General features: G+C 41.1%; 1 protein-coding gene across 5 annotated transcripts in view; it reads right to left on the bottom strand.

Moving 5' to 3' along the window:
* MCOLN2 (mucolipin 2) overlaps nucleotides 1-20858 on the bottom strand; it is a 54870-nt gene that overhangs the window by 23197 nt on the left and 10815 nt on the right. For 4 of the 5 annotated variants that reach the window (XM_032301960.1, XM_032301962.1, XM_032301963.1 and 1 more), the window contains exons 2-6: nucleotides 13502-13661; nucleotides 7275-7448; nucleotides 5129-5282; nucleotides 977-1052; nucleotides 776-872 (exon numbers count right to left, since the gene is read on the bottom strand). In XM_032301960.1, the coding sequence (XP_032157851.1) occupies nucleotides 776-872; nucleotides 977-1052; nucleotides 5129-5282; nucleotides 7275-7448; nucleotides 13502-13661 (661 nt within the window). Of the gene's footprint in view, nucleotides 1-775; nucleotides 873-976; nucleotides 1053-5128; nucleotides 5283-7274; nucleotides 7449-8313; nucleotides 8430-13501; nucleotides 13662-20858 lie in introns of those variants that run through there. The other variant, XM_032301965.1, reaches the window with a different exon arrangement.

Raw genomic sequence — 20858 nt, 5'->3', positions numbered from 1 at the left:
TGTGGCCGTGTCTGGTGCGTAGGGGGCACTCATTCCATACTGACTGGCTGTTGTTGAACAGAGCACTCCTCTGAGTTGCTAAAGGGTGGTCACAGACAACTGTCGGCTTAACCTTTGGTTTTTCCCTCTATAAACGGGATCGAAAGAGGGAGGGTAAGAGGGAAAGTTCAAGGAACGAGAGGGCCAGTTACTCTCCCCACAGAAGCGTACACTCTCCTCTAGTGCACGTGCCTCCCCTCAAAATAAAAAAACAACAACTAATCCTTTGCAGACTGGCCCTCAGATCAAGTGGAGAGAGGGAGCACTTTCTGCCTAGGGGTTTGAAAACATTTGTTATAACAGTTGCAAAGACCTTCCTCTGAAAGTAGCAGAAACATCAGAAACACTCAAAACACTTGTCATCAACTTTTTTTCCCTAATATATTATGGGAGTACTAGGTCAAAGCTAATTTTGAAAATTTCTGGTTTTAAAATGTTGGAAAGGGTTTGGTTCATTTTCCCAAGGAATGGTCTCTGGACCAACAGCACTAGAAAGTGTCATTAAGTTGTTTTAAACACAACTACCCCTAACACATCTCTTAGAGGCTGGTGTGTTTTCCACTTGGTATCTGCAATAGGGGGAAATCTTTGTGCTATTTTGTAACCTTTCTGTTAGTCTGATGCTTTTTGAAAACCAAAAAATAAAATAAAATGAAAAAGAAAGAAACTTAGTTTTGGCATCTGCAATAGGAGTAGAGAAAAATAATAAAAACCTTTAGTATGACAAGACACTTGCCGTGTTCTGAAAGACGTAACAGTCTGGTAACTCTCGGGAATGAATTGTCTGTAGGTCAATGCCTTTGAGGTGAAAGGAAATTTCAACTTGTAAGAGCCTGGATAAAAAATATTACAAGGTATAAATTGTCATGGTCTTACTCTCCTACTCTGCTTTCCCCACCCCTGTCTCCTGGGAAATGAGACTTAAAAACATATTTACCTATAAAATTCCAGTCTGAAGAATGACGAGTTCTTCCAGTCCTGAGGGGACTTGGAGAGGTCTAAGTGAACACAGTCTAGAGCAATGAAACAACAAGAAGGATTGTTTCAGGCAACAATCAAATGCTATAAGTAGTGGGGCAAGGTGTGCTGAGAAGCAGGACACTTAAAAGTTCCAAAGTATCTTCCCACAAAATCAGTATTCATTGTAACAAGACCTGTAACTTGAAAGGGAAGAACCTGGAGATACACCCTAACCACATAATCACAGTTAACATCACCAGTAATGGGATAAAGAGACATCATGAACCTCCTGAAATAACGTACTATGTGGTATTCTCCCCTCAAATGCATAACCTCCATCAAGTCATAAAGAAATAGAAAAACATGTGAAAAAACATAGAAAAAAAAATGTGAGGAACATTCTACTCTTTTAAAATGTCAAGGTCACTGGGAAAAAAAAAAAAAAGGGCTCAGGAATTTCATTTTGCTCCAGATTAAAGGAGATTAAAGTGACCTGACAAGTAAATGCATTATGTGATCCTGGACCAGGGAGGTGCCAGGGGGTAGGGGAGGGGCCCATGGCGATGGTGGGAGGGAAGGGGATGCACAGGCAGTTTTCTTTTTCTATAAAGAACAGGACAATGGGTGATATGTGAATAGGGTTTGGAGATTACAGTACTGTATCCAGGTTCCCTGGTGCTTTTGAGCACTGTATGGTGGTTATGTAAGAGAATGTTCTTGTCTAGGGGAAATGCACATTGAAGTATTTAGAGGTAAAGAGACATCAAGTCTGTACCTTATTCTCATACATTTCAGGAGAAATATTTATACATTGGAAGAATGATAAAACAAAAGTGGTAAAATGTTAGCCTTTGTAAATCTTTGTGCTATTTTGCAACCTTTCTGTTAAGTCTGATGCTTTTTCAAAACCCAAAAATAAAATAAAATAAAAAAGAGAAAAGAAAGGAACTTAGGTTTTACTCAAGTAAAAGCAAGTTATGAGCTGTAAACTATAAAAGAACAATTCCAAGAGCCTCCCATAAAAATAGTCTCGTCCTTGGGTAGCTCAACACCTTGGCAGAAAAGCAAGGAGGTCTAGAAATGGTGAATGCTTTTCAAGGTCACAAAGCCCTGACACAGAACAGGGGGAAGCCAGCCTGGCTGACTCTTGCCGAGGCTGTTGCTGCCCCTTCATGCTGCCTTTGGAATGGAGAAGTTGGGGCTGCGGCAGTGTCTAGTACCCAGGAGGTTCTTGAGAACCTTGGTAGACTTGATGGCTGATTCTTTAAGCATCTTCTCCCACTGCACCTGGAGTAGCAATGACCTCCCATCACTAAACAGGACATGACCTCGACTTAGCCACCTCGCCTGACTGAACACCAGTTTTGTCGGATGTAGAGTAAAAGCCAAACTGATGATTTTTAAGGTCCTTCCACTTCTCACATTCTTATTGGAAGACAAAGTAAAAGAAAATAAAACATTTAAAGTGATTTAAGTGGCTGGATTTTGAAAAGAGAAGGAACATGTTCAAAATCTATGTGCCACGTTCTGTCCAAGGTCTCTTTTTCCTGTATTTCACTCATTCTAAGATTTTTTTTTCACTTTTGAATACCTCTGAAACAGAAGAGTTTTAATATTTATACTTATTTTTAACAATGTTAATGGCACCTTAGATTCAGAGAAATATCATAGCATTTGTTAATTTTATACTTTATGTAAAATTCGCCTTGTAAAAGTCTATTTGGTTATTCAAGTCTTGTAATTCTAAATATGGAGTTACATTCCTCTAAATGCACATTCAGGACTCTCTGAGGTCTGGCTGATCTTGTGTTACAGTCACTGCTAATGAGGACACCAAGCACCTTTTGGCAATAAAATCGAAGCACTGGGTTTTGGATTTTTATTTAAGGACAGCAAAAGCCTTAAATAAAACATCAAACCTCAAACAGAACGAACTGGTATTAGTGTAGCAGCCTCAGCACTCAGAGAATCTCATTTACAAGGCAGAATACTCCAGCAAATGAAATAACAATGCTCTTAGAGATAAAGGGAAGGTAGAGTTTACATGTTCTTACAACAACAGGGAAAATGACGAAATGCTCATAAGTCTCAGGCTGAGAACATGTGGAAATGAGAACATGAATTCAAAATCTGTGTACCAGAAGACAAAGCACTACTGTAGTAAAATGATAGCAATCTAAATGTTGTAAAAACATTTTTTTTAAGATTTTATTTTTTTATTTGACAGACAGAGATCACAAGTAGGCAGAGAGGCAGGTAGAGAGAGAGGAGGAAGCAGGCTCCCTGCGGAGCAGAGAGCCCCATGCGGGGCTCGATCCCAGGACCCTGGGATCATGACCTGAGCTGAAGGCAGAGGCTTTAACACACTGAGCCACCCAGGCGCCCCTGTAAAAACATTTTTAAAAACAGAAATTTATAACAGTCCCCCCAATGAGGCTAAACTCTAAAGCTATAGATCTAGAAGAATGATATGCCCATAGAATGACTTAAGGGAAACTCTTAACTTGAAGGGCACATTTCATCATGCAATTAAATAGAGACCCGCCAAGGAAATGGGCATGGATGGTGACCTCTGCATTTAGCATACCGAAGGATGACTCTTAATAACAAAGATGATGCAAAATTAATGCATAGGTAATCTAGAACAGCTTCTGCTAGTTCACCCACATAAACTGTAACACCCCACCAACCCCTATTCCCATCATGTGCAGGCTTCCTCCAACATATCTGAGAAAAGAAAGTCTAAGATCCAGTATAAGGCATTCTAATAGTATTCTTTACATCTTTTCAATAGATATGTCAAAGAGTTCTCTTTGATGAGTCACATTTCCTAAGTCAAAAATACAATTAACTTGCTCATCTCTCTTAAAATAAAGTCAAAGTAATAACCAACTTCTCTCCATTTGGTTAAAACTATTCCAGATTCTGATAGAAGGAAAACAAACAAGGACACCACTGCCTAGGGTTCAGGTAAGAAATCCTACTCTCTGGCACTACCTGTCCTACGCAGCCACTGACACTGACTCTGGCCACGTTTCTTTAATCGATTTTCCAAGAAAAATCAATTGAGAAAAACGATGTAAGAATCACTGGAAAAATAGTTGTAAGCATGTTTTTAAGAGGACAAGAGGTACTTCAAGGCTGCTGACCACAGAACCACACTGCAGACACATAGATGACCTCTCAAAGCACCCTGTGACCCTTGGTGGTGCTGCTTAAGGGCTGCTTCTTTCAGGGTTAAGAGCATAGGACACACTGACTCATGAAGAGATTCTCAGTGGGCAGCTTGTGGAAACAGACTCAGAACCTCTATTTGAGAGATGTGTTCTTTGATTATTTTACCAAAGTGTCTTAAGATGGGATTATAGGAAGTACCGTCAAATGCATTGTGTGATGCTCTCTTAATAAAACTATTCCACATTTAAACTGCTCCTAGGACCCCCCCCCCCACTCCTGAACTGTTAGCTTCTTGAGGAGTCAAGATGATGAATCTTGGTAGTATAGAACCCCACCACATGAAACAGGAAGTGACTTGGGCATGACAGGTTCTACACCAGAGATTTGTTGAATGAATGGCAAAACCCCCAGAGCCTTAAGTCAACCACTTTGCACTTACATACAGTGTTTTTAAATTCTTAACAGAGTGGCACAAAATACTTCTACTTGATTAGATATTAACTTTTTGCAAAACAACTTCCTCAAAGAGAAAATGAGTTGCTAACCCCAATTTATCTTTGTAGAACATTAATGTGGTTAACATATAATTCAAGAGTACCAAGCATTTTAACATAAATTATTTATAAATAGACTCTCTTTTTTTTTTTTTTTCAAAAGCCCAATTGTCTCCTCGTGAGGGAAAAACCTCAACAAACAGGAAACACCTGTCCATTTACCTCAACCCCCAATAATCTTGAGTGGTATAAGAAGTTCCAAAAATGCTCCCCAGTCCTAACTCAGTAGACCTGCAGCTCCCTGAGGCAAAGCCCTTTGCAGGCATATATTCAAGCCTCAATGAAGTTAGCTGTCACAAAAGCAACATGGGTCCATTTGGGTCATCAGCACATGAGGGGATGTTTGTTCTTTCCACAGAAGACCATAAGAGTATATAATGAAATTATCTGTGTGTTACCTTTTTCAATGTCACTGTCAATATTCAGTGTCTCATTAGAAGGAAACATGGTCCCTTTCTTGTAATGTTGCTTACAGACTTTTAAGCCAATTCTGTTGTCTTCATTTTCTCCATAGCCAAGGGTCCCCAGGGATATGTTCTTTAGTTGACGATACTGTTAAAAATAGTTAAATAAAAATAATACAGGCTTTTAAGGATTTCATCAGAAGTTACAGGATATGGAATACACTTTTAGCTATTTAAATTGTTTCTATCAATCCCTCAACAGAGCTCCCCTGTGTAAAATGCCACAAGGTAATTTTCTCATGGTTGGGCAGGAAACACACTGTCTCACGGAACTCAGAGCTAACGTAAACATGCTGACAGACGCCCCCACCCCCACCCCACTGCAGTGACGGCCAAAGCCGGGGTGCTGTGGCCTCAGAGCAGAGTACTGTCTCCTGGTGCCAAGCCCCACCTTCCCAAGCCACCCTGGCCTCCAGGCGTTTCTTGGAGCTTGCCAGGCACATTCCTGCCTGAGCCTTCGCTGTTCCCCCTGCCTGGAACCCCGTGTTACTTATCTGCTGGGTTCACCCCTTCAGATCTTGAGTCAAAAATTACCACTCTGGTGAGGTCTTCTCTTACCGTCCAGTGCAAGTAGCAAACATCCATCCCCAGCGCACAGGCTCCCGCAGGCACTGCCCTTCTCCTCCCCTGCTTTATTTCACAGCACCATCACTTTCTGACACATCACTGAAGACCCAAGCCATCTACTCCCCACAGCTCACGTTAGCACAACTGGCCTTGGCTTATATGAACTTACAGTGGCTCTCAGTGGCTTACAAATGACTTTACCATTCGCCAGCCTGCACTAAGAGGGTTAAGAGGGCTTTCCTAGCTCCCACCTTTCATTAACATGACTTTACTATTCTGGGAAACTTTTTATTTTCTTTTTTGAGAGGGGGAGGGTGAGGAATCTTAAGCAGGCTCCATGCCCACCCCTACCCGTGGCAGTGGAGCCCAACTGGGACTTGAGCTCAAGACCCTAAGATGAGATCATGACCGGCAGAGAAATCAAGAGCTGGATATTTAACCGACAGAGCCACCCTGGCGCCCCATACCAGAAAAATACTGCCCAGAAACATAAGTTACAAATAACCCTATTGTTCATTTCAGGAATATCCAAACCAACCCATTTAAGCAGATAATCAGTTTGATGATTGAGTCTAATAAATCCAAGACTTTTTGAAACCATGCCCCTCTCCCCAAAACCCTCGCCTTCTTGTGCCCTCCAATCCAAAACTATTACATCCTATCTTTACCCAATTCTAACTGAGCTCCCCTAACACTGAAAGACCCACCCTATGTCATCTTCAAAATGTGTATTTGGACTTTGCCCTCTTTACCCAAAGAGCTAGGGAGAAGGATCCAGGGACCATCTCCCCTACCTCTGTAAGCAATAAGCTCAGTTTTGCTTATCAATGTGTTTTCCCGGTGGTGTTTTCGGGGAGCTAGCACTCAGTGCTATCCATTTCACCTCTCATTTGTCTGGTTCTCTCCTCTACAATGAAGTTCTGTAAGAACAGGGCTTTTGTCCATTTTATTCATGAGGCATTCCCAGTGTCTAGCACAGTATCTTGTGTATTGTAGGCACCCAAATATTTCTTGAATGAATGAGAAAAGAAAAAAAAAGAATAATGATTTCTCGCCCCTAAATGCTTTCTTCAGGCCTATCAATCTGGCTTCTCAATACTTGCTTAGATACAACTATATCCTATCCTACTCCATATTCTTAAGATCCAGTTCGGCTTATTAATGCTAAGACACCGATGTTGAGACACTGGAGTCATAGATTTGGTATCTCCTTCATCAAAACTTCTGAGATTATAAATCCCCTCTCGGCAATTTGAACTTGGGGGAAAGTAATCTCCCAAAGGTAGTGGGTGTAAAGGGATAAATAAAATACACAAATCTTGAAGAAGAAACTTAAATAAGCAAAATCTATCGTGTGGAAATGTAGTTAGAGAAATAGCAATGAACTTTTTTGGGCAGGCAAGGCAAAATTTAAATTAGAATATTTTAATACATGTATAATTTTTTTTTTGCTAAAAACAACCAAGTATTAACATATTTGTAAAGTGTAGGTCATTCACAACAAAACACTTGCCTGACTGAGAGCAAAAAAGATGCTCTCATAGACATCCTCCTGGGTATACACACTGCAACTGTAGTCATCTTCATCCGTGCCAGAATAGCCTTTTAAAAACAAGTGCTTAAAAGCAACAGTGTTCTCTTCTTTGAAAGCAACCACCATCTGGTTACTTAAACCAAAACGAACAAGCTAGAAAAGAAAATCAAATAGGAAGATGTGATTTTTCCATTTACCAGGGCAGGCAAATGCATTCTTATTATCATCAACCCCTGCCTGGAAACCTCAGCCAGGGTTTACTAACTCTATTTATGTCCAAATACAAGTCCCCCCAAAGAAAATCCTCATTAAACTCATCACCAAGTCAAAATAGTGTAAAATTAGAGGAAATTACCACTCCCAGTGACTGCCAACCCTACTGGTCTTTAATGAAGGAGAAAAAGGAGAAATTCAAATCAGTGAAGTCAGAATCCATTTTTTGTATACTTCAGCTTCAAATTAATTGTCTTAAAAACTGATGTACTCCATAAATTAAGTCATTTTTTTGTTGATTTAACATTTAGAAATTGCAATTATTTTAAAAATCACAACTATGTTTTATATATATAGCTTTTAAGGATGCTTTTTGAAAAGTGAGCTATATGATACTTACTCCAACTAAGAGGTAAGAGTTGTCAAAGGAATTCAATGATTCCAGCTCTGCAAGAATTTTTTTTAATTTTATTTATTTATTTGACAGTCAGAGATCACAAGTAGGCAAAGAGGCAGGCAGAGGGGGCGGGGGAAGCAGGCTCTCCGCTGAGCAGAGAGTCCGATGCAGAGCTCGATCCAAGGACCCTGGGATCATGACCTGAGCCGAAGGCAGAGGCCCAACTCACTAAGCTACCCAGACACTCCTCTGCAAGAACTTTTGTATAAGATTTACACCTAGGAGTTCCTGCTCCAAAATCTATAGCATCAAAGCGCCTGAGAGAATTACAGGGCTTGCTTTACCATTCTGAGTTCAAACCCATTCACTGTCAGTAAGCACCCACCTTATTGTGATAAAACTACTTACTCTGCCTTACACTGTATCCTAGTCCAAGCTCAGGCACCAAGGTCTCCCTTTACCAGGAGGGAATGTGTTCTTCCTGCCCATCTTGGAATCCAGTAAGTGGGGAAAATTAGCAGGCACTAAATGTGTACCAAAAAAACCCAGGAAATTATACACACACTAACAATCTCTGTCTGTCTGTCTGTCTGTCTCTCTCTCTCTCTCTCTCTCACACACACACATACACACGTAATGGCAGAAGATAAGTCAGTCCTTTCTAAGCTCTGTCCCACACACCCTTCCCCATCTACCTATTTTGTCTCCTCATCTACTTCATAAGACAATAGAAGTCCAAAAATTGTGCCCTAAATCTTTATCCTGGTAAGTCTCCAAAGCAATTTGGGACTGCTTCTTCATGTGTGAAATCAGTAGGTCCAGCTAGACGACTGTGGCGTTTCTGCTATGTGTAGTCACTCCGCGGCTGGCTATGAGAGACTCCATGGCACTGGATCGGACCTCAACTAGTGACACTTTCAGATGAAACACATGGGAATCTGCATATGCAAATATATATACTATTTTTAATGATTTATATTTTTTAGCTTTTAAGTTTTATCTGACTCTTTGAAAAGGCTGAATAATTAAAAAAAAATAGCTACCACTTTTCAGCAACTATTATACTCCAGGTGCTTACGGAACTTCACTATAAGCACTGTCTCTGTTACTAACACACCAACTCTAAGTGACGTGACTATGGTTAATCCCCACTTTATGCTTGTGGAAACTGAGATTTAGCCCCATTAAATTGCCCTAAGTCCCCTAACTAGAATGAAAGTCAGGTCTAACTCCAAAGTCACACTATTGTGCTATACAATTTATCTTTGTTGAAGAATCTGCTTTGGGACTCTTACAAAAAAGAATTTAGGTGCTGGCTTTCGAGAACGGCCACTACCGTTTGAGAACAGACTTAGCTGACACTCTAGCATCTGAGCCTCACCAGGTCACATTCCTCAAATACCAAGTCAAAGGATTGAGCAATTGTTAAATCCCAGCTAGTCTAAGGAAAATACCCAGATAAGAAACCCCACATCATCCAGCTGGGCTAGAAATCAAGCGACTGGAAGCCAAAGGTTTTCCAAGCATGTAACATCTGTCAGTGGTAGCTGTAGGAGATGCCAGAAAGGGTCACGTCGCTTTCTGAAAGCCAAAAGTCAACCAGGGAACCAATACACACGATTGTTTCAAGGCCTTATTAAATACTGATGCACAAATGAAAAAAAAAATTGGTATACACACACATGAATTGAGTTCTTCAGTCAAAGTCTGCTGAGTGCTTATTATACGATGTGCGCAAGATCGAGTTGCATGGTGTTGAATCACAGCCCTTATCTATTGAGTGTCAGGGACTTTGCCAAAAATTATAATTTTAATAAAATCTAATTCGCCAACACTCTCTGAGGGGGATATTACACTGGGCTCCGCAAGGATAGGATCCCCCTCCCCACTTAGGAACTGAAATAGTGCCTATCACAATGCCAGAGTCAAATACAGAACCCACTGATGAATATAATCCCATTTTATACATGTGCAGCTGAAGTTAGGGAACTTATTCAAGTTGGAACAGCTAGAAAATGTCAGTGAGGTGTCTATTAGACTTACATATCCCTTCTCTGGACCATCTGGCCCCACTACCTCTCTGAGATGCTGCAAATTTAACTCTAGAAGCAGGGATATTCGACCTATTCCTTCCACATTCACACTTGAGAAAAAACCAACAAACAAACAAACAAAAAAAACCACACCAAAAAAATGTGAATGGGGAATGGATAACTTGACCAAGAAAGTGGCATACTATTTGCTGATATTTTAAGCTACCACCTTATTTAAACTCAAAGCTCATCAGCTCAACTTTCGGAACGAGGGAACATGAAGCTGTAATCTCTGCTTGGAACCACTTCATCTGGCAACAGAAACAAGAAATTTCTTCCATTCCATCATTCCTAGAACAAGCTAAGATCTACCTATATGGCCGAGCATCAAGTCAGGGTTGGGAATTTTAAAGCATCTGTTAGTAGAGAAGAGAGACCCTCAGGAGGAGATCATAAGTCCCCCTTCTGCTATGGCAGAACCCAATATTCCCCATGGAATAAGATGATGGTCTTGGCCTAATGGTTGACATAAGAACGCACTCTTGCCCCACTAACTAGATCTTAAGATTTGCCAAGACTATGATAGAAAACAGAATAGTTACTCATTAAGTGCACTTTGGCACTTCGTGAAGGTAAGACCTTATTATGAAATCAGTGTAGGAGAAAATATTCTGTACCAGGTAAAAAACAAGATTCTACTCTAATAATGTACACGGAATGGGAAGGAACAAGTAGAACAAGTATGTGGACACCTCTCTCAATATTATAAATTACTGCAGAATAGGAATGTCTTTTTTTTTTTTTAAGTTTCCTCCTCATCAACCCTGATAAAATGCCACCCATCCCATTAGACGTGAGGATGGAGTGCTAAGAGACAGAAAAAGAGAAAGAGGGACAAGTGGGATCTGAAAGAAGGAAGAAAGGTATCTGTCAAATCTGCTCCAATTAGATATCATCCACGTAGGAAAACTTATTAGAATGGTCCTCCAGCAGGAAAGAACCTAACCCCTCCCAACTTTGTGAGGGAAGACAAGGTGTACCCACACAAGAAGCAAATTATCATTTCCCAGAAATAGTCTGTTTTTTAGACCATTATTTAGTCTATATTTGTAGACTATTATTTATACTATATTTTTTAGACTTTTTAAAGATTTTATTTATTTATTTGACAGATATCACAAGTAGGCAGAGAGGCAGGCGGTGGGCGGGAAGCAGGCTTCCCACTGAGCAGAAAGCCCAATATGGGGCTCCAACCCAGGACCCTGGGATCATGACCAGAGCCGAAGGCAGAGGCCTTAACCCACTGAGCCAGCAAGGTGCCCCCCAGAAATAGTATATTTAAAGCAAAAGCATTGAAACAGACAGCAACAGGTAGCAGTGTCCCCAGGAAAACCATGTGGGAGGTGGTCAGGAAAGACCAGCGGGGGACATCCAAGGGCACCTGCAAGATGATGGAGAAAAAGAACCACTCCAGACTTGGTGGAGCAAATAGGGCAGGGATGAGAATCCCTGGGTGCATCCAGCTGGCTGGGATTGGGGAGCAAATAAATTAAAACCCATTGGAAAGGCAAGTCAAAGTAGATTGTGGAAATCTGAATTTCAAGGTACACAGTCAAGATTTTCTTCTGTGGGAAAACAGGTACCACCAAAGATTCTGAGCAGGAGAGTGACCCAATGAAGACATTCTAAGAAAAATTCATTTGATATTAGCATTGAACACACTGGTGTGGGTGTGGACAAGGAAGGATGGCATAAGACAAAGGCTGGAAGCAGACCCGTAAACTTGACTGTATTCCTAGACCGCGAACTGAGGACAAGACCCATGCCTGGGATAAAAACAATCTGAAGGTAAGAGTGCAGACCCTAGAGTCAGACCACAGGGCTCCAATCCTACTCTACCACGTATGAACAGAATGGCCATAAGCAAATTAGTTATTCTCTTTGGTCCCATTTCCTCATCCACAAGATGGGAGCAATAATGGACCCACCCCACAGGGTGGCTGTGAGGATGAAATGAATGAACATGCGGACAGCACCTTGCCTGGCATATGGCAAATGCTATGCCACATGTTAGGTTACCTCTCAGCAGCAGCGACGTATTCCCAGCTGTATTCCCAGCAGGACTCACAGCATGGGAGGTGCGTCAGACATATCGTAAATTAATCAGATAAGAGTCTGGGCTAGAGAGAGAAGATGGTGAGTATGGTAAAGCATAAGTAAACACAGTTTTGAAGGACGAACCCATGAGATTTAGTAGGCTTCAGGACAAAAAAGGTAAGTCAAAGATCGGGATGTTCTATGCCTAGATAAGGTGGAGTTTTGGTAACATTAATAGATCAAGAAGCTGAACCGAAAGCTGATTTGGCTAGAGAAGAAATTAGGAAACACTTACAATTAACCAAATGAAAAAGGGGACATTATTTCTCCTTCTTCCAAGTAAGACTAATAACGTACCTACTTTCTAGGATGCCAAGGATGCCCGAATTGAAATTTCAAACCCAAGAATTAAAATGAAAAGATGTTTAAACAGAAAAAGCCAATTTAACAGGGTCCCTATACCTCAACTTTGTTGGGTTTTCTTTTTCAACTTCGTTGTTTCTTTTAAAGCAACTTGGTTATCCTAAAACTTGGTGTAATGGAAAGTATGTCTTTCAGTGAAAAGACTTCTTTATGATCAGAGGAGAAAGATGCAACTTCAGTTACAACAGGAACCTCCTCTCATTTCTAAAACTACACAAAGCTATTTTTAGAAAGGTCTTTATTTTTGTGTTCCAGAAATAACATCTTTATGAACAACATCTTTACATTGATAACAAGATGATTATTTGCCAAGGGAGCCAAATACCCGAGGCTGATCATGTTTTTAGAACGGGCACGCATTTCAAATGTAGTTATCTAGACAGGAGCCTCCCTGAAACAGCTTCCAAACCACAGTCTCAAAAACTAGATGACAACTCTGATGGCTGTTTTGGTCCTGGAGATGAAGTCTCAACAACAAGAAATTCAACCAAAGATCCCAAGGTAGACCTGGTACTCTCCTGACAGGCCCAAGGGTAAGTATTCACTGATCGACTTAGCTACTGATGGAAGGGAAACAGACTTCTGTCAAGTCTCAAATCAAAACAGTCAAAAATGAAATTTCAAAAGTGTATTTGAAAGGAGATGAGAAATTTTAAGAACACATTCACCTGGGATTGAGCAACTTCCTGCAGCCTCATTCAGATACAGAACCCCACCCCACCGCCCTATCGATCTGCTAGTACATAGACCTACCATTTATCTCTATTTGTAGAGCCTGTGGGAAGATGACCTCAGGATCCCTTACTAAGAGAAGGTCATTATTGAAACTGAACTTCAACCTACCATCTACTAAAGAGGCCTACTAAAGGGGCCTACTAAACTATCGCCAAATTGTGTTGACTCCAGAGTCAACATAATTTCACAGTTCTATGAACTCGAGTGTGGACTTTTCAGAACAAAAGTCAAGGGTGGAAAACATGAAAAGAGTTTCATCTTGGGATAAGTGGGTAAACAACAACAAACAAACTGATAATATGAATTACCTGTGTGGTGACCATGACTATCTTCAAAATCTGCAATCCCAGCTTCCAAGGAATCTGGTGTCTGGCTCGGTATTTTTCACAAGGGTTCATGAAGTAAAACTTCAGGTCTTCCCTCAGGCATTCTTCTGTCACCTCAGAATCAAGATGAGCCATTGCATTTCTGTCACACAAGATCAATTTTTAAATACAAAGAACATCTTGTTCATCAGAAACTTTCTGAGGGGCACCTGGACAGCTCAATCAGTTAAATGTCTGACTCTTGGTTTCAGTTCAGGTCATGATTTCAGGGTCATGGGATAGAGACCTGTGTTGGGTTACACATTCAACATGGGATCTGCTTGAGATTCTCTCTCTCCCCTATGCCCTTCTCCCCACTACTTCATTCTCTTTCTCTCTCTCTCTCAAATATTTTTTTAAAAAAGAAATTTTCTGAATAATACTTTCTGTTCATGTTCTTTACCCATCCTTACAAGCAAAATTCTCCCTTCAATCAGTTACATCCTCTTCTCTTTGGAAATCTGAGAATTATTCAGGACCCTCCATCATTTGCCTTCCCACACAATTATCTATCTTGCCAAAATTTGTAAGAATAGAATTTTATTTGCAAGATTCATCAATTCCTGTATCTTAACATATAGCATTCACCTGTCACTCGAATATTAACAAAAACTAGAAGGGACACATTCATGATACACCAGGTATGAAATCGCAGCAACTGAGTATGGACTAACAGAAATAAATTGCTATGAAAATAGAGAATCTTTGTTCTAAAATGTGGTACTAAATGATTATGTCCCTTTTTTGATAATATACCAATGATAATAAGGTTCAAAAATGTAAATACCTTTAAAAACTTAAAATAGTATCTAGTTATGCCTTGTCAGGTATTTGTGTCACTTTACATTAGTAAAGTTTGCTTTTACTATTTTGAGGGCTCTGATCTCAGGAACAGGCATGTGACTCAAGCTAGACCCAAAAGAATGAGTTGTGGTCTCAAGACTGTGACTGTATCTGATGGGAGAGAGGCCTACTAAACTATCGCCAAATTGTGTGTGTAAAACAATCCACTGGCAGTGTAGAAAGTATTAGTACTTCTGTTGTCTTCTTCTTCTTCTTCTTTTTTTTTAGAAATTAAGTTTATAGTTTAATTTTTTATTCTAAGTAAACTCTGTGCCCAACAGGGGGCTGGAACTCACTACCCTAAGATCAAGGGTCACATGCTCTACTAACTGGGCCAGCCAGGTGCCCCTATTTTATTCTTTATCTAAAAAACAAAAGAAATCTGAACTCTACTAACTCATATAACATATAGGCTAACAGTCATATATAATCACATACAATTTATAAGTAGGTATACACACATTGAGAACAGGTGCTTGACTTTTATCATTGGATACATAATCAAAAACCCTGGAGATCACAGATTTAAAGGAAAGGCTGTGAGTCTGGAGTTTGTGGAAGACACCTTGCCATCATAGAATAGCGTGCCAGAGAGTGGAGCTAACACAGAACAGACAAGAGACAGACTCTAAACCTAATGATAACACATGAGTTCTTGGCTCCAGCTGTGCCTACAGCCATTCATCCCAAGACCTGCAATGTAAGCTAATGAATACTCTTTGGGGTTTATGCTAGTTTGAGTTAGTCTTGTGCTTCTTACAACAGGAAGTGTCTTGATGGTAAATTTAAGGATTAAATTTTACTAAGTTCAGCCAATCATTCAAGGTACCCATTTCTAGGGAAGTTTTTATAATTGGGGGTCATTTGGGGGCATCTTTTCACCTGAAATATCTAAATGACCTATTTGTATACTGACTTCAGATCTACATTATCTACCTCAAGTTTTAAAGACTAAAAGGTGGAGGGGGTTGGGGGAGGCATTGCCTGGCTGGCTCATCAGTAGAGCATGCGACACTTGATCTCAGAGTTGTGAGTTCAAGCCCCATGTTGGGTGTGGAGCCTACTTAAAATTTTAAAAAATAAATAAATAAATAATAAGACTAAAAAGGAAAGCACTTTTAAGGCTTATTTTAAGATTAATTTGAGACTTATACTCAGTGAATAATTTTCTATCTTTAAATTGGTTTTTAGATCTCCTATTTCCAGAATAACGAGTAGGCTAGATTATTTAGAATTTTCCTGCTGTGTAGGCAAAAGGAAGGAAGGGGGGAAGGGAGAGAGGGAGGAAAGGAAAAAGGAAAGAAGGAAAAAGGAAGGAAGACGGAAGCGGGGGGAAGGAAAGAGAAAGGCAAGGGGAAGAAGATGGAGGTTAGAAAGAAGGTCAGAAAAGAAAAAGAAAGAGAAGAGAAAAGACAGGCTGGGTAAAATGCATACAACTCTGGGGAGGCAGATGGAGGAAGTACCTGTAAAAGACTGAGGAGTAAAATGTAGACCAGTAAGTCCTAGAGATCTAATGCACAATATAGCGAATCTAGACAATAATGTTGTATTATAAACATCAAACTTGCTAAAAGACAAGATCTTAATTATTCTCACAGCCAAAAAGAAATGATAATTCTGTGAGGTGAGAGAGGAACTAACTATTGCTACAGTAGCCACTGTATTACAATATATAAATGTATCAACTCAGTTATATACCTTAAATTTGTACAATGTTATATACCAAGTATATTTCAATTTAAAAAACATATAATATATAGACATTGGGGAGGGTATGTGCTAAGGTGAGTGCTGTGAAGTGTGTAAACCTGGCGATTCACAGACCTGTACCCCTGGGGATAAAAATATATTATATGTTTATAAAAAATAAAAAATATAAAAAAATTAAAATTAAAATAAAAAATATATATATAATAAAGATGTTTCTAAGAACACAGAATGATTTAAGAGCAAGGAACTCCCAGTCTAGCTTGGCGGGATCCTGGAGAAGTGGGAGCCCACTGCCATTCATGCCCACTTAGGCTTCGTCTGCAGCCCCAGGAAAGGGGAAAGAGGGAGCCAGGACTCAAGGCCCAAAGCTCACCCACGATTTGACAGGAGACCCTCCTCAAATTGAGATGGGGATCCCCAAAGGGCCACCCTCTCAGAAAAATACCTTGCCTCACAACTATTTGTCCCCAAACTTAGAGGGCTACAGAGAAGGCCAGAGTAGTTTCAAAGCGAGAAAAGAAACGGGAAATTAAAAAAAAAAAAAAAATAGGCCCATCCTGAGAAATGATGCTCACGACACAGCCCTTTGAGCCCCACACCCCGAGGAGTCAGAGAACTTCAAACCATGAGAGCTTGCTCGGTTCAGGGGATCCAGACTGAGCTGTCCTGTCTCCTAGCAAACTCCCACAGAACTCTCCAGAGGTTCATCCCAGGATGTGGCCTCTCTAACACTCTGCCACAGAACCTAAAATAACATTAATCAGCAGGTCGTAATATATAAGCCAGCACACAAGGAAACCAGGTCCCTTGAGCAGTCTACTTAGAGACAGGGACCAGAACCAGGACCAAGTCTATAGGAATCAGACATGGGTTGGAAAGACCATCATGCTCAGTGTATTGGATGATAAGAAGAGGTAAAATTATCTCTAAGACCAATTTGGGAAAAACAAAAACTACTTTTAGAAATGAAAAATCAACAACCATGAGTCTCATCTCAAGAGAACGAGGAGACCTTTGCAATGTGTTTGCCTGCGTCCATTCTAGTCTGCTCTGGATCAGACCAGACCGCCTTACTAGGCACAGTGCTGGGACTGAGCTGGGTGCTCCAGACTCAGTGCTGGAGAGTGCCCCTGACTGCAGATGCTCGGGCTCTGGGAGGAGAGAGAGAGAGAGACCCCTGAGTGCATATTTCCAAGTTACCACATAGCTCCATGAATGTTGTACCCAAGTGTGAAAAGCACTGTGGAAACAGGCCTAACTCTGACACAGGGGTTCACAGGGCCCAAGGGGAAATCCCCTCATAACACACAGGGGGTTGGGGGCACCTGACAAGGAGCACGGAGGTATTTCCCAGAAGAATGTGGTATCTTAACTGTGCCTGACAGCAACATCCTCGGAGGTGAGATTTCAGGCCCTGAGAACATGCCAGAAGAAATCTTCGTGGGCATGTTTGAGCAGTACCAAATTTAGAGTTAACCGCCATTGATTTAGCGGACCTGTGTGGCTAATACAGTCATCCTGATGATTCACAGTACTTTTTCCACTTAATAAAAGGAAGAAGGCATCTGAAAAGTTGTGATCAAATCCTCAGAACACAGCATGGAAACTCCTGCCTTGGTCTCTAGCGTGAGAAACACCATACTGAAGACAGAGATGGTTTTCTCGAGAACAGTGGTGTGAAACACAGGGCATTAGGGCAAACATTTAGTAAACGCCTTGTGAGCCCAGGTGTGCCAGAGACACTCTCCTGTCTTCCACCTCAGTGCAGTAGAAATGAGATCTATGAATACATGAATGTACAATAAAACATGTTCCATGCTATAAATGAAATATGCATTGGACACCCCAGCCACAGACAACACAGGGCCCTAACTGCTTCAAGTATTCTTTCAGCTGCTAGTTTCTTTGACTACTTTGTCACTAAATGTTCAAAACATGGTAACTGATGTTAACATTATCCTAAGAAGCCTAATTAGGAAGATAATTCACAGGGGCACCTGGGTGGCTCAGTCGGTTAAGGGTCTGCCTTCAGCTCAGGTCATGATCTTGAGGTCCTGGGATTGAGTCCTGCATCAAGCTCCCTACTCGGCAGGGAGCCTGCTTCCCCCTCTGCCTGCTGCTCCCCCTGTTTGTCGCTCTCTCTTTCTGTCAAATAAATACATAAAATCTTAAAAAAAAAAAAGATAATTCACACACTCACACAAAGTAAGAGATCATAAACATCAGGGTTTATTGTGTTGAATTATTTATACAACTCTATCCACCAGAAGTTTTTCACTTATAGAACAGCTGTAATACTTCTGGCATGGTGAAGGATAAAAAGAAAAACGGAAATAAAGGATAGCACTAGTCGAATGTAATCAATAGATTACAGAAAAAAGAATTCATGTGAATAATAAAGTTATGAGATGGCTCTTTTTAATAAGTCCAGCTTAAGTTTAGAAATAACATCTGGGGGGTGGGGGCTGGGTAGCTCAGTTGGTTGAGCGTTCCGACTCAGTTTCTGCTCCAGTCGTGATCTCAGGGTTGTGAGATGGAGCCCGGAGTGGGAATCTGTGCTCAGCGGGGAGTCTGCTTGAGGTTCTCTCTCCCTCCTCCTCTGCCCCTCCCTCTAAAATCAATAAGTAAATTTCTACCAAAGAAATAACATCTAACGTTTGGAGGAAAAGGTAATAATATTTTGGTTCAAGAATTCTGGAATCTCAAGGGTAATGTAAATGCTTAAGGTTTCCAATCTTCACTTTTCTAAGCGTTTTTTCTTGCCCCACTCTTCCTAGTTTGTAGATCTGCCCTATCTCCCTGGTCGGCGAAGGGTATTAGACACACACCCACGTACAACTGGACATCCTAGAACAAAAATACAATGGTGCGAAACAAACAAATGGTGCAAAGTGAAAAAGAAGGAAAACGAAAAAAAGAAAAGAGGCAAGAGGGTATCACTGGACTAAAACATCCCCGCATTCGACACCCATTGACATCCAACACCCTCCTGCGCTGAACACCAAGAGGGGTGTTTGGTATAAGAGGCTGGAAGCTGCGATCCCAACTTTAGAAGCAGGAATTAAGTCGGCAGGAGAAACACTGCAGGTTCGATCACAGATGATGAAAATGCACCAACAGGTTGAGAAAAGAACAGAGAACCGAGAACTCCTAACACAGTTTGGGGGAAGGAAAACTGCACCATAAAAAGAGGTAAGGGAGAGAAATCAACGAAGATCTAAATTGGATCCATCCACCGCAGCATAGTCGTGAAGCTGAAATTGCACGAAATAAATAAGAACAGTCAGGACTCATGAATTATTTATGTCTCACTAAACTATAGGAAATGCATGATCTGGATTATATGAGCTTAATAAAGAGAACTGTTAAAGACCAAAGTATCGGAGGGGAAAAGCCCAGGACTGGGGAGCATAAAAACAAGATCTGGAACAGGATGGAAATGCACCCACACGATGGGCTAAATGAAAGCTAGAGATGCTAAATGGCAAAGTAAACAGCACTTGGGAAAGAGAGACGCCCGAGCCTGGGTAGTATGGGGAGAAGTCGCGTCAAAGCTACTGTCTGTTACTAAGAAAACCTACTCTTCCCTCAGACAATCAGGACTGGGCCACGTCAGCTACACTTAAGGCTATCGTGTGACCCAGGGCAATTCCGTCTTTAACAAATCAATAACTAAGAAAGTCCATGGAAGCTTGAAGTTTTAAAAAACGTAAAAGAAAACAAGTTACCATCAATTCTTTTTTTTTTTTTTAAGATTTTATTTATTTATTTGTCAGAGAGAGTGAGCACAGGCAGACAGAGAGGCAGGCAGAAGCAGAAGGAGAAGCAGGCTCCCTGCTGAGCAAGGAGCCCGATGTGGGACTCGATCCCAGGACCCTGGGATCATGACCTGAGCCGAAGGCAGCTGCTTAACCAACTGAGCCACCCAGGCGTCCCACAAATTACCATCAATTCTTAATCTCACGGGGTCATAATCCCCTATGAGAACCAGTGAAAGCTTTTGATCTTTGCCTCAGAAAAATGCACACAAATTTCGATGACGGCACCTTGTTCCTATTCATGCAATCAGCTCAGCAAATAAGCTAACCAGCCCAGGCTGCTAGTTTCTCAGCTTGCATGACCCTTACCCTACATAGAAAGAGGTAGAAAATACTGTTTTCTACTCTAGTGGCATCCAAAGAGGGGGTGTGTGCACACAAGTGGGAGTTAAGGCCAATTACTGGTATGTGGGAAGAAAGGGTTAGGGCTTCTAAGTGGACTAACCTAGCAAAGCCAGAAGTGAAGGTTTACGAGGTTTAATGTAGGGATCATTGTGTATCACACGGAAGCTGCCCTCACCTGGTCAGAACGATGGATGCCTGTGCCTCGCATAGGTAAGCAGCACACCCTGGGGAAGAAAGAGATTTCCCAAAGTAGGGGCTCGATGGTGGTGGCCTCACTGATTTTCAGCATGGCCCTACCACTGAAGGCTTATGTGGCCCATTTAAGCACTTTTGAAGTATACTTTCCTGTTAGTCAACCCTCACAAAGTGGGGAAGGGACATAAATGTTCTGGCAAAAAAACGAGAATCACTGGAAAACGAATGAGGGCCCATGTTAACATCAAGAAAGTGGAAACTCAAATACTCTCCTAGTGCAAATTTTGCTTGCCATGAGTTTAAAAAAGATGAAAAGTAGATCTGATCTGGAAAAAAGAAACAGATTTATCAAGAAAGCTCTGGGTGGTTCTGTTGGTTAACTATCTGCT

This window comes from Mustela erminea, chromosome 10 (assembly GCF_009829155.1).
Source record: "Mustela erminea isolate mMusErm1 chromosome 10, mMusErm1.Pri, whole genome shotgun sequence".
NCBI lineage: Eukaryota > Metazoa > Chordata > Mammalia > Carnivora > Mustelidae > Mustela > Mustela erminea.
The sequence above is the reverse complement of the archived record's forward strand: the minus strand, read 5'-3'. Positions and strand labels throughout refer to the sequence as shown.